This window comes from Lepidochelys kempii, chromosome 4, assembly GCF_965140265.1.
Source record: "Lepidochelys kempii isolate rLepKem1 chromosome 4, rLepKem1.hap2, whole genome shotgun sequence".
Lineage (NCBI taxonomy): Eukaryota > Metazoa > Chordata > Testudines > Cheloniidae > Lepidochelys > Lepidochelys kempii.
The window spans coordinates 91542472-91557347 of record NC_133259.1 but is presented as its reverse complement, the minus strand read 5'-3'; the positions used below and the strand labels follow the sequence as shown (position 1 = coordinate 91557347).

The 14876-nt window shown below is 41.5% G+C and overlaps 1 protein-coding gene across 1 annotated transcript in view; it reads right to left on the bottom strand.

Moving 5' to 3' along the window:
• The window catches only part of CORIN (corin, serine peptidase), a 319432-nt gene that overhangs the window by 169179 nt on the left and 135377 nt on the right, over positions 1–14876 (bottom strand). The window contains exon 5 of the mRNA XM_073342123.1: positions 5889–6070. Coding sequence (XP_073198224.1) covers positions 5889–6070 — 182 coding nt within the window. The remainder of the gene's footprint in view (positions 1–5888; positions 6071–14876) is intronic.

Sequence of the window (14876 nt, the reverse complement as noted above, 5' to 3'; positions counted from 1 at the left end):
GAGGCAAGAAGAGTGCGGGGGTGGGGGTGGGTGGGTTAAAATGGAAGGACAAAAGCATGTTGTATTGTGAGCAGAAAGAGCCAGAGGAGAGTGCTAATTACCAGGCAGCAATCAAAGACTGGTATCAAGGAAGGAAATACAAGATACACTGAGGGCTTGTGTACATTACAAAATGTTCGTGTTTGAATACAACTATGACATGCTGAACATGATTATTCCTGGTCTACATTGACCACAAGGTCTGGTCAGCACTCTGTCAAAAAATAATTGTGTTTGAGGCCACAGAAAGCAGCACACACACAACCATAATCTTGAAAGCAAGCTGTGACTCTATAATCCATACTGTAATCTTATTTCTGTTGCAGTAATGACTGTGGGCCCGTGGCTCCATTGTGCTAGGCACTGTGCAAACACAATCCTACCCTGAAGAGATGACAGTCTAACTAAAATGTACAAATGGTGATGATGCAGAAATACAGCTGTCAGCTAGACACCATGAAAGAGATGACTTAGCAGCCGCCACAACCTTGAAGCTACTGAGTGAGTCCTCAGACAAGCTTAGTAGCCCATTCCAAAAGGACATTAATGACAGAGAAACTTATGACTGATTGTTAGCATTAATGAAGAACATTACTAAAAGCATACAAAAGGAAAACCACAGTATCATGAAGAGTACAGCAGCACCAACAGAAGGCTATAGACCAGTTTATCATGTATCAAATGTCTTCCCTGCTGTACTAGCTCTTGCTGCATTCACTCATTTAGTAACAATCAGACCTGTTATACAAATACACTTCTTAAGCCCTTGTGCTCTGTAGGCTACCCAGTAATAGAACAGTTCTCTACAGTTGTCCCTCATTGCAAATAATGGCCCTACTGGAATAAAGGGAGAGTTGTCACTTAGATGCCTAATGAGCAAATGTGCTACACAGTCCGTGTTCTGCACATCAAATGAAATTTTTCCCCTCAAATATCTGATAATTAAAAATCAATTAACTTCACAAAAATTTATGCAATGAAAAGATGTCTAATGTACTATATTCCATGTAGATAATCAGTCTTGTTTTGCCAGCTTACCTGCTAAGATCCATTAATGGATATCTCAGTTATCAAGGGCCTTGATCCCAGTTAATCTCTCTTGCAAAAGTTTGTAAAGCAGAAGTAAATAAATTATTAAAATTTCTCTATACAACTTCTACGTGGTTAACAGAATAGGACTAAAGCCCTCTAGAAGTGGTCCAAGCAGACATGTGTAACCAGTATTTTAACAAAGGGCTTCCACAAACATTTTCCCGCTGAGCCTTTGTTAAACCCAACACGATGGGTCCATGTGCTCTGGAGTACTGGAGAGACACTAGGAAATCCATACACTTCTTTTCATTTAAACAAACAAACAAGGTTTCTCCTGGCCATAACCAAAGGAGGAGGCAGCACCACTTCGCAAACCAACATATATTGTTTGGCACCTTGCTAGAAATGTTTATGCTCACATCCTGAAACCAATACCGATTGTAGGAATACTAACAGCATAATATTCATCTTTTGTCATTTGAAATGGAGTGATGGTGAAGAAGGCCTTTAATAAGACCGGTCAGGATCCTCCTGGTGGTCTTAATTGTGACTGTTTAGAGTAGCCACTAGGGGGCAAAGAGCAAGGAGGCTGTGTAAATGGGAAAAACAAAGACAGTCTAAGACCATCTGGCATTCACCCCACCATGGTGTGCTCCACATTGCTGTATTTGCAATAATGTTCAATGCTTAATAACAATCATTATTCTAAAATTCAGTGTTATTGTTTCACAGTCAAAATAAATTGCAGGATGTCAACAATAACCAGCATCCCAGACAAAAACATCATTAAGCTGAGGTTAAAGCTGATGGTACATAGCAATAACATAAGAGTAAAATTTTTAAAAAGCAGATGTAGTTATCAAAAACACCAACCATTAGCAACCTAGGAAACTCAAATTTTAACAGAAAAGAAACCTAAACATTTGAAAGTGGGGCACTCTCAGTCTGAGTTCCAGCTAAATGAAATTTTTGTCTGGAAACTGTCTTTTTTTAGTCTGGGTTATTTTTACAATTTTGAACGTTCATTACTTGCATTGGGAAAAGGGAAGCATGATACCCTGTGGTACTCCTGAGTTTTGGAACTGGGAAAGACAACAGGAGAGAATCTGCAGATCACTGGAGATGAGGGGGAAAGCAGAGAGCAGGTAACTCTTGTAGCAATCAGGAGCTGTATGCTTCCCAGCTTCCATGAGTCAGCTCCTATTAGCCCTAGAGACACTAAACTTTGATTCCTGCTCCCACTTTCAGGTTGGCTTCCCTGCAGACCTTCTAAAGGCCCCAGGATGTGTTGCAAACAGAAGTCAGCAGGAGGAGTGGACCAGAAGTGCATTCTACTAAGGGCCACGACAACTAGTGCAGATTTTAACATGTCCACAGGGAGGCAAATATGGGAACAGAAGCAGGAATCTAGGTGTGGAACCTGCAAGAGCAGCAGAGTCAGGGCATTAGTGGGAAGATGACTTTGAGAAGCCAGGAGGGCTGTAAAACATACCAGGACCAGGGAAAAGGTGGCACAGAATAAGATCTCTTTGGGCCCTCTGAACTAGAGGTACAAGGGGAACCTGGGGAATTTAGGATCTTCACAGGGCTACAGGAGTCCTCCAGGCATGGGGAAGTTGGAACCTAGCTGCACATGTTCAACTATTTGCAGGTGTTTGTGGTTGCTATCTTGCCAGCTGCTGCCTAGTCATGGTTGTATCTTGTATACGTTTCACACACTGTATGAAGTACAGTAGCATCTATATTCACTGTTGGTTCTAAAAACATTTTGCAATCTAGATTATTTACTTAAGACACAATTCCAGGGCTCCCTGATAGGCTTCAAGCTTATAGAAGCCAGCTCCTTGCATTCATTTTACTTCTTACTTAAATTACCACATACTATTTATTCTCTCAAGTACACTATCATCAGCTTTGGCTACTCAAGGCAAATAAAGATACCAGGGAGGTGGAGAGAGAGCTAAAAGAAAGGAAAATAACTGAAGTATTTCCTAACTGGTTAGGGAGGTGTATTTCAGACCCACAGGAATGCTATTTAAATATTATTTTTTCCAAGTATGCAGACAAGGTGGTGGATAGGTTAGAGGGATCAAGTGGGAGGAAAGACTGACAAAACTCGACCTTCACTCCCTTACTCACAACTCATCTGTGGAAACTAATGCAAATATTTTTTTAAAACCTCTGCAGCTGAATTCCCAGAGCTCTGTATTTTTGTATCAGCCAATTTCTCTTTCAGCCTTTAGTGGGCACATTCTGCATAATAATGGAAAATAGAAAAGAAAATAGGCTGCATAATGAGACGTTTGCCAGGCAGTGAGAGAGTGCTAAGTGGCCTTGTCTTCAGTGATGCTTTCATTTCCACACAAGACCTACAGAATACCAGCCTCAGAAGTTGCTAACATTTTTCAAAAACCCAGGTTCTCTTGTGATACTTGCAACTAAAAAAATAGCATTTTGATTTAAAACTCTCCTGTATTTTATTGGTAGCATTTAACAGCAGAGAAGCCATTTTGTCTTTTGACTAAAGTTGTAGAGAACCATGAAATTATTGCATTGTGATATCTTTGCATTGTGTTGTTTTGGTCACAGTGGCATCTATATTTGACATTGTGTCTTTAAGACAGAAAAGCCTAAATGCTACAGAGAGATACCTTTAGCATTCTTTTTCAACCTCATCTCCTCAGCTGCTGGCACTCTTCTCTCTTTCTCCCTACCTCCTGGCAACTGAGAGTCGTATCTCTGCCCTTTCCCCTCCTTTTCTGGATGTGAGCTCCATTCTTACCTGTAGTGGGAAAATGGGGCTTGGAGACAGATAACAATACCTCTTACATGGATATGTTTGTCTGCTAGGCACCCCTCGTTCTGCCTGGCAGACAAAAATTAGGGAGCCTGGTAATTGGCCATTGTGATAAGTGTTTGTGGTCCTGGCAAACCGAATAGAAATAAAGTCAGGTATATGGACACCCTCCCCTTAGAATCCATAAGATCCACATAAGCCTTAGGAGCAAAACATTGAGGACCATAGTTAACGTATGAAAACACACAATAGTCAGACACCATCTGTAAGAAGAGAGAGTGAAAATAGAAATGCTCTTAAAAATGAAAAATATTCAGTATTCTGTAGTTTCCATCACACATTCTACATGGAATCTCTTCATATACACATAAGCACACACTCATTATTTGTGCATGTCCAAGCAAAAACACAATTTAAATTACCTTTTGCTTTAATTGGTAGCATGTCAGAACTGCAAATAATAAACCAAGATCACTGCAGTTTGCACAGCCCCATCCTCTCTCTTCCTCCCACCTGGCTTCTCATCCGAGCTCCATTCATCTTGCCGAACCAGTCCCAGTCTTCTCTCCTCAGGCTTCTCATCCCAGTCATCTTGCCCAGCTAGTGCAAGTCTCCCCTTTCGGGTTCCCTGTCCAAAACCTAGTATTTCCCCTTCCGAGCATCTCCCATCTCACGCTCCTAGTCCTAATCTCCTGGCCCAGCCAGTGCTAGTTCCTCCTTCCCAGCTCCTCATCTAATCTGTCTCTTCCCCATCCCCCAGCCTCCTGTCACCATCTACCACAATTTCCTGTTCTCCTGTTCCTGCTTCCAGTCCCAATCCCCCCCCCCACACACACACACACACACCTGGCTCTTCAGCCAATCTCAGTCTCCCCACTCCTTGACTCCTTTTTCCAGTCTGTTTGACCTTCCAATCCTTGTTCTCCCCTCCACATCCAGATCTGTCTCCTCCTTCCCCTGCCCCCCACTAGTTCCTAGTCCCAGTCTCCTCCACCCCCATCTCCCAGTCTCCTTATCCAACCAGTCCCAGCCTCCCCCGCCCTTATCTCCATCCCCAACCAGTCTCTAGCTCCCCTTCCAACACCCCCATCACCTCCCAGTCCCCATCTCCTTACCCAGCCAGTCCTCTTCTCCCACCCCAGCTTCCAAATCAAGTCCCCTCCCAACTTCTGGACACAGTTTCTCTCCCTCCCACTTGATCCCAAGTCTCTCTAGCTACTTATCCAAATTCACTCTTTTCCTTCCCAGTACAGTCCTTGTCCTCCCTGCACCTGAGTCTGGCACCTTCCTTCTCCATGCTGCCTTGGTGCAAGCGGGAGGGAGGGGTATGATTAAGAATAAAAGGGAGACAGACTCCCTGCCTTCAATTCCAGTGTATGGCTCCCCCTGGGAATGGAAATTAGTCAGTCACTCTGTAGGGATGGTGTATACACAATCCTGTCAGTACTAGGATGGAGCACACTCGGTGCACACAGAATCTTTGGAGGTTTTAGCTCCTAAAGTCTGAGTCTGTATTGAGCATGTGCAGTCTGCAATTCCTAAAAGGCTTAAAAATTTGGCCAAATTTGGGTGGATTTTCACAGGAACAGCAAAAGGCATATTCCTGACACAAAGGCTGCACCTCTGCCAAATTTCAAGATCTTGCTCCAAAGTATGGGGGTGCTAGAGCTTTTCAGAGAAAAGGTCACCATATTTTATTACTTTTCCCTAGCCTTGTTCTTGGAAGCAACTGTACTGTTTTGGCTGAAATTTCCCCCTCAAAATATCAGCCTCCAGCATGCATGCAGCATGGAAAATTTCAGCCCAAATGGTTAACGTTTGTCAAAACAACAACTCATATCAGGTTCTTATAATGGGAAGTGTTGGGCAATCTTAATAATAGGCCACGCTACCAACCTCATCTTGTAATCACAATTTCATCCCCTGGAAGCTTTGATTTTGTAGGCTAAATTTACCCAAAGATGCGTTATTAAGCAAAACCTAATAAATACAATTTGGTGATTAAAACAAAGTAACGTACATTGTTTTCCTCTCTCTTGCCATGGTGAGAAGCAGACCCTCGTGGTGTTGTCATTTTCAGTTCTGTTTTGGAACTGGGAACATTTGAGGAACTCAGGCCACGAAGAATTTACCATTCCCAGAACTGGTTCACAACCTTCCTTTGCTGCCTCACAAAATGATTGACAGGGCAGGAGTCCTCGACTGGAGGAAAGAAAGAAAGAAGAAAAAGAAATAACCTATTGTCTCATGAAATTATTTCTACTTTTTTCTATATTTTTTTTAATTTAAAAAAAATCAACGTTTTTGAGTAATTGCATGTTCAACAAAACTATGCAGTGATATGAAAGTGGATAAAATGATCTGAAACTAAGTCTTCATTATTCATCAAAGGTCCCATCTACACTGTGGTTTAAAATAAATTTAAATCCAAGTTAAATTCAAACCAATTTCTTATTCAGGTCAATTCCATCCAAGCTGAGTAGCCAAAATAGCCTACAAACCAGACTGGCAATGAGGATTAAACATGATTTGAACTTGATTGAAAAAAACAGTGTCACAGGCTTAAAGAAATTGTACTTGTCTGTTTCATTTTCTAACTCTGACATATATGTATTGTAGGGAGCCAGGCTGGCTCCCCTCCGAACCAGAGGGTAAAGAGCCACCCTTGCAGCCTGAGTGGGTGGGGCCAGGCCAAGCTTCTGCTAATCCCCGGAAGGGGAAGGGTGGGACAGGAAGTATAAAGGGCGGGGCCCTCTGCCCAGTGAGGAGAGCACCAGGGAGGGAGACAGACACAGGCTGCTCCCTCACGATCCTGCTGCTGACCCAGGCGAAGCTCTGGGCAAGGAGGAGCCTGACTGGGAGGAAGGCCTGTGTCAACCAGGGCTGCCAGCCGCTGAATACCCAGAGGACCTGGAGGGGCCTGACGGCAGCCCGGGCCAGCATGAGTCCGATACCGAGGGGGAGCAGGAGTGGCCCGCAGCGGAATACTTGGACGAGATGGAGGGACCGGAGCAACCCGCCTGAGAGACCGGGTAGGAAGTAGCCCAGGGGCCGAACTACACCGTGGGGTGGGTGTGTTTGGTCAGTGGGCGTGGATGGCCCTGCTGACCCAGCGGCGGGACTTTCACCTCCCGCCACTGCCAGGGCCCTGGGCAGGAACGCAGTGGAGTTGGGTGGGCCTGACTCGTGCCGGCGCTCCCCTGCCTGAGGGGCGTGCCACTGACTCGTGCCGGCGCTCCCCTGCCTGAGGGGCGCACCACTGACTCGTGCCAGCGCACCTTCCCCGCTAATTCCCCAAGGCCCGGAAGGTGTGGCTGAGGCCTACCACGGAGACCATAGCTCTCCATCGCCCCTAGGAGCTCGGAGGACCGACCGACACCTGTCACATGTATGTATACACCTGCTTCCCTTTGGTCTTCCCTATTCATACACATACATATACACACACACACACACACACACACATATATATATATATATATATATATATATATATATATATAAAATCAGAACAAGAGAAAAATTACAACTCAAATGTGAAACACCTCTAATAATAACCTAATTAGATTTTTCTATTTTTTCTATTATTTCTATATATTAATACATTTATGAATGATCTGGAAATGGAAGTGATCAGTGAGGTAGCAAAATTTGCAGATGACACAAAATTTGTAAGGTTAGTCAAGAGTTGAGTAAACTGTGATAAGCATCAGAGGGACCTAACTAAGCTACGTGAAAGGGCAACATGATGGCAGATGAAATCCAGTGCTGACAAATACAAAAATAATACATATGGGAAGAAATAATGTGAAGTGTTCATACACCTTACTAGATTCTAAATTAACATTAGCAGCTCAGGAAGAAGTATCTATCATTGTGGCCAGCTCAATGAAACTCTGCTCAGTGTGCAACAGTGGTCAAACAAACAAAATGTCTGAGGAATGGGATGGAGAATACTACTGAAAATATGATAACAGCGTTATATAAACCAGTGGTATACCCTCATCTGGAATACTTTGTCCTATCTCAGAAAAAGCATATCAGCAACAATAGATTAGGTTTAGAGACAGGTGATGAGAAAAACTCTGATATGATAAATGATTGAAAAAACTGGAACTATTTATCTTACAAGGGATACAAACAAGAAAGGAAATGATGAATATATACAAAATAGTAAATGATACAGAGAAGGTAAATCAGGAATTCTATTCACCCTTCATTATAATTCCCGAACAAGGAGATTCAATTAAATTAAAAGTTGGCAATATAAAACTGATAAAAGAAATACTTTTTCATACAACACCACTAGCTTAGAATCATAGAAGGTTAGGGTTGGAAGGGACCTCACGAGGTCATCTAGTCCAACCCCCTGCTCAAAGCAGGACCAATCTCCAATTTTTGCTTGCGGAACTCATTGCAAGATACCATTGAGGGCAATGGTTTAACAGGATTCAGAAAAGGATTATTTATATGGATTAGAAGAATATCCCAAATTATTATAGTAAGGATTAAAAATAGCCCAGAGTTTTGAAGGGCTATCAACTCTTTTGCTTGAGGAAATAAAGCAGCTTCTAACTCATGGAGATTAGGAAGAAACTTTTCTTGTGGGCAGGTTATTCCATAACTCATTTCTTCAAGGTTTCTTGCACCTTCCTCTGAAGCAGCTGGTACTGGCCAATCTCAAAGACAAGAAACTGGACTAGCTGCACCACTGGTCTGATCCAATATGGTAATTTCTATGAACCTATGAAATATCCTGGCTTTAGAGTAGGATCTCAGACCTTTCCAGGGTTAAAAGCAAGTGCTGTGTATCCTGGTTGAGAGCTGGGAATCTTCAATAGTATAAAGTTCATATTTCTATAAAGTCTAGTACCATAATATGTCAGAAACTAAAGCATATGCAATAGCTGGTGTCAGCCCAGAACTGAGTCTTGCTCATCCTCAGTCCCCAGGAAGGGAGTAATTTTTACAGGAGAAATTCCAAGTTTGTGGGAACAAGGAAACAGTTCTTTGACAGGCCGATTCAAATAAAACCAGCTTCTGCTCAAAGCCACTCCAGGGTTTGGAATATTAGAGTAAGTTCTGGGGAGATGGTTTAGTAGGACATATCTGAATGGTTTGGGATGACCAGCATTACTCCTGCATATCTGTCATGAGTGAGCTAAACTCATGCTAGTAAAACCCTTATACTTCCCCACACCAACCATTCTAGCAGAAATAACCTCACAGCGATTTACAATGTACGTGATTGGGAGTGGTTATTTATCACGAAGGGACAAGTCCTGTCCTTTCCCCTAAAGCTGTGGCGGGTCCCCTGGAAGCAAAGGAAGTGCAGTTTCTCGGTTGCAAGGCCAGGTGCCTCATTTGGGAACCCCTACTCATTAGGAGCTATCTGCATGGCAGAGTGCAGGATGTGGGGAAGGAAAGGGCCAGGCCAGAGGATCTGCCACCATGCAGGTCCTCCACCCCACAGAAGGGATGTGTAAGGTGCATGGAGGTCTAATTTAGCAGAGCCCCCATGAAGGGGCTCTGCATATGCTCCAGGCCTGTGAGAGAGGATTCTTCCCTCTTGTTCATCTACTCACAACCCAGTCTGGCTACTCAGAGTGAGCATTGCAATAAGGGTTCAGCCCTAACTGACTACAATTTGGGGTCTATATAGGCCAAGATTTTCATGTCCATATTTAGGCTCCTAAATAAGTGGCCTGATTTTTAGAGGTGCTGAGCACTCAGCAGCTCCTGCTGACTTCACTGTGTTTTCCTGTTTGAGTGGAAAAGTGAATTAACGGGTCAATAATAACAAAGTGATACTATGCTGGGGATCAAAAAGCTACAGTAGCTGTCAGATTACCTAGTGGTGAAGAGAAGAAAGATGAATCAGCTCACATGTTTATGAGAATGAGCCTTCTATTTTATAAATATAAAACTTGTATTAGCTCAAAATCACAGGAGCCTGAGGAGATTTCAGTTTTCCCTCTTGACCTATTGTGTTGGCTTGTGTTTCTGAAATCAGTCTGATGGCATTTCTTTGCTTTAAACACTAATGAGGTGAATGTACAACCAGTACCCTTATCATGTTTACAGGGCATCCTGATTGACTGTGGAACTGGAATTGGTGTTTAGAGATATGTTCTGGATATGGAACTGTATTTAGAGATATGTTCCTAAGTCACGCTAAGGACTTTCACACAATGCTAAATGCACTTTACACATTGAAGTGTGGGAATTATCTCATATCTGAGATAAAGATCTGTATCTCTAAACTTGTCTCTTGTGGCTCCCTGAGTGATTATCTGTAGTTGGCAGTTTGTTTGTTGCTTGGAAATAAGCACTTACATTCTAAAATAGTACCTTTCACCACGACTTTGTCATGCTGAAGGCAGATAGTTTCGATATCATGTAAAAGGTCTGGCTGTGTGCAGAATAAAAACAAATGGCTTCTGTATTCTCCTGTTGACAGTAAGAGCTGCTGGTTATTCATATTCTTTTGATGTTGCCAGCACACTGTTCTGGCAGTTAAAGACTCACTATCAGAACCAGTAAAACCTCTTCAGATAAAGTCATTCAAAAAACACTTTTCCTGTTTTTTATGGAGCCTATTTTTGGAGGGACAGAGACAGTGAAAATATGAGAGGAAGCATGTGTATATGGGGCCTTTCAGTGCCTGTCAATGTTTATCTGCAGAACAGGGTTAACACAGTCCCTGTCTCATTTCTGGGAATATGGCACAACATTAATTAACAATTTTCTTTCAGGAACTTTAATTTTTGTATCCCAAAGTGCGTGTATGGGTAATACAAATAGCTTGATAATAATTTAGAAATTACTAGGCTATTAAAGGACAATTGCATGGTGATTAAATAAACCAACAGAAATTATGTGTTTATGAAAGGTTATATATGGATGATCATAAAAGGTTATATATGTCTGGGCAAAGTTACTTATGCTTATGAAAGGCTATATATGCATGATCATGTCTGGGCAAAGTTACTCACATGTGTAGTCCCATTGACTTGCATGAGTAAGGGTTGAACAATTAAGTCCATAATGTGAGTGCATGTATACAGAAAATTCTAGAAGAAATCGTTTCATAGATGTTTAAAAATGGTGGTGAAGTTAAGTGAGGCTGAACGATTCCAATATCTCAGCAATAAATGAGATGCCATGTATCTAAAACAGAACTAGAGATAAATTTACTGAATTTAGCCACAATCTATATAGGCTGATCTTTTAAAGTCCCAACTGTTCATTCAAATTTAAGAAAATATGTAAATTACAATGCACAACTACATTTGAATGGAAGGATGTAAGGGGCATAATTAATAAGACTATTGACTAATTCATTAACTCTGAGCCTCTCCCATTAGTCTGATAGAGCCCCTCTGTTGGACTCAAGGCACAGTTAAAAATCCATCTATTCTTTTAACCTTTGCCTGACGGGGTAATGACAGGGTTATTTGTTATGTTTAACAATTCTGTGGTTTGGGTCTATTTATTTTTAGTTAACACTGGCTAACTAATTTTGTATTGTTTTTAAGATTTGCACAAACACACAGTGACAAATGAAGGGACACATTTTTAAAAATAAAGTACTCTGAGAATCTGATATGAAAAGCATTACTGAAATGCATCGTGTCCCTATTTGGTCTTAGCATTCACTATCTAAATCTACAGTCCTCAAAATAATTTACAAATTGCTATGTTGCAGCACTCTGGCAGTTCTGCCATTTTTTTTCTTCTAAGTGATGTGAAGAACGTGACATTAACCCTGTTAGATAGTGATGCGGCTATCCTAATCTTTGCAAATATAACTACAACATATTAGTCCAAATTCATCACAGGTGCATAAGAATGGTGGGATTTATGCACACAAGATACATTAAAAGTTTCATGGCTGGGTAATTTTTTCAGGAAACTCATCTACAAATAAATGGACTTATATCTTCTAAACCATGCATATGGGAAAAGTTCAGCTTCATTTGGTCATCTTATGCAATTCTAAGTCTAAATGTTACAATGCAGTATGCATGTACGGGTAATACAAATATCTTGATAATAATTTGAAAATTATTAGTCTTTTAAAGGAAAATGGCATGGTGATTAAATAAACCAACAGAATGTATGGTCTCTAGAGATACCTTGACAAACTAGGAAATGGTAGGATTATCCAACAATGACTGTAATATTTGGCCCAGTTACAATACTCAGTCATTTGTGCTCCATAAAAATAAATATTTTTGGACAGTGATCAAGTTTATCATGGACATATTTGCTTAACCCCCTGAAGGATGAAAGGATGATTAAGCATTCCCATCTTGATTACTCTTTATTTATGACTACATGAAGACCAGGCCTTTTAAAATAAACAGGCAGTGCTGTTAGAATCTTTTCACAATTTATTTGGCACCAACACAGGATACAGAATAAGATTACACAGTTTTAGGGCCCAATTCTGCTCCCACTGGTCTACAAAAAAATTCCCATTGAAGATAGGTGAAGGTAATTACATTATCATGTGCCAGTTCTAACTTTGTGGTTTGTCTTCCCCAACCTTGAAATTCATATCTCAGTTATTTCTTTATAAACCCCTTGTAATTGCCTCTCCATTGTGAATTGTGTGGCAATGGCAGGAAAAGGGCTTATTATCAAGGTGAACAGAAATTTACATTAACTTTTTTTGTTTCTGCAAGAGATGTTATGATAACTTCTAGGAAAAAGAATACAGTTTCATTTCCTTATAATTATTTACATTTTTCAAATTCTATGGATTTATAATGTGGCATGTGCAAACAGGATTGCTTTTATACAAACTGGGAAAGATGTAATTCAGGTTTTCCCAACTACATATTTTATGCTGAAATTTCAAGTACTTTTCTTGATCAAATACTTGACTGATTCACTTCGGGCCAATACTTTGACCTTCTGCCCAAAGGATGATTGCTTAGGACTTACTGAAGTAACAGGTAACCTTACCATTTTTGAATGGACCTTTAAAAAGAGTTTCCATGTGCTATCCCTTCTCTCCATTGGGATCACACCACTATGTGCATGCTCACTGGCTTATGGACTTTAGAAGAGGCAATGGAATTATTATTTCAGACACCCCAAAAGTTAACAGACTTATTTGATACAAAAACTAGGGACAAGATCTTTGGGCAACCATCAGCCTTCTGCTGCAAATTTTGGTAACTTTATTTTATGTTCAGGCAATAATTGTCCAAATAGGTTTGGGGTTGGAAGACACCACACATTCAGTAGTCATTAGAGGACTATGTGTGCATTCTGGTTAATCCTAGCACTAAGGTGTTCTATCTAAGGTGTTTCTATAGTACCCATCGCTTTAGTATCCACAGTGGCAAATGTTAGCTTTACACATTAATTAACAGTCATAATTAACACCTCTTATTAATTGTGTTAAGCATCTGGTCACAATTAACATTTTTAGGGAACACAAGCAAAATTAGTATTAAACACCTCTGGTTTCTTCATGTCAGTTTTCCTTCCCCGTTGAGTAGTGAACCTACACTTTCCTTCAACTTTCTCTTGTTCCTAGTGTGTTTTACAGAACCTCTTCCTATTGCCTTTTATGTCCCTTGCTAGGTATAATTCATTTTGTGCCTTAGCCTTTCTGATTTTGTCCCTACATGCCTGTGCTATTCTTTTGTGACATACTGCTGTTTCAGAAGTGCCTCAGAGCACACTATGGAACTTTTAATACACAGCAGCAGGGTTCATATGACCATTTAGTGCATGTCAGGGTAGAGCACTATAGATTTACATCCCGGCATGCCACACACTAAATCACCAGATAGACAAGCCCTTGCTTCCTTACCTGAGTCAAAATCTAAGCCCAAGTACATACATGAGCTCAGATGCAAAGACTGTACTATGTGCAGCCCAGCAAAAGACGTGGTGGGGACTCCACTCTTTGTTAGTTTGTTCCAAACACTTACGACCTTTGGAAAGTCAAGAATTCACTCCAGAGCTGTTCCAACACACTGATCTACCCTATCCCCTTTATTAGCATGTACAGAACCCCGGTGCCATTGTAAAGCACAGTCACTTCATGGAAGTACAACATAAATACAAGATGCCTAAAAGGAACTCTACCTCCATCAATCACAAACAGTCTCCAGGGCCCCTCCAGCCTCCACTCCTTTGTCCCAGATTAAGGTACTTCCTTCCCTTTGGTGTCCAATTCTCATGTGCAGTGCTCACTCATAGGAACCAAACACTCAGGCAGCTCCATGGTCCCATCCCCCTGCCCTGAGCTCAGACTCTGTCTGCTGTGTCTCTGCAGCAGCAGCATATGCCCTCTCCTGCAGGCCACCTAGTCCCTTCTTAAACAGTAATGTGACACTTCCCAGGGGTACTAAGGATTATGAGGCACCTTACTACCACCAGCCCAGCCCAACCACCAGTCCAGTGAGAGAGCCTTGTCTGTGACCAGCTCCCTGAAACCATCTGTCTCTGGCAACACAAACAGGCCTCGCTCTCTCTGTACAGTTTCGTATAAGCACATACCAACCCCCGAGTCTTTCAGGTGTCCCTCTGGAGCATTCAGCCTGTTCCACTGAACTCTCCCAGAACTCTTACATCCACTGTTCCCAAAGCAACAGTACATACCAGCTTGTAAGATTCAATTCAGGATCACCACTTTGCATAGTACACAGCACTTAATTTTATATATATATAGTGAAAACAAGAATAAGTTTATCATCGAAGAAGTGACAGTGATAAGAATATTCTAAACAAATAGTTACATATAAACAAAACACAATCATAACATGCTTTCTAGACACTAAACTTACCTAAAAAGGCATTCCCTTATCTCCAACAAGATAGTTCACCACAAGTTTTTCCCCAGCCTTTTCAACCAGTTTGGTTGAGACCCCTTCTCAGAAAACCAAGCCCACAGGCAGCTCGTCCTCACAGACTGAAGGAATATCTAGTGTTTCCGCTGTACCCTAGATAGAGTTTCAGAAGGTCATTTTGTCTTACTCCTAAG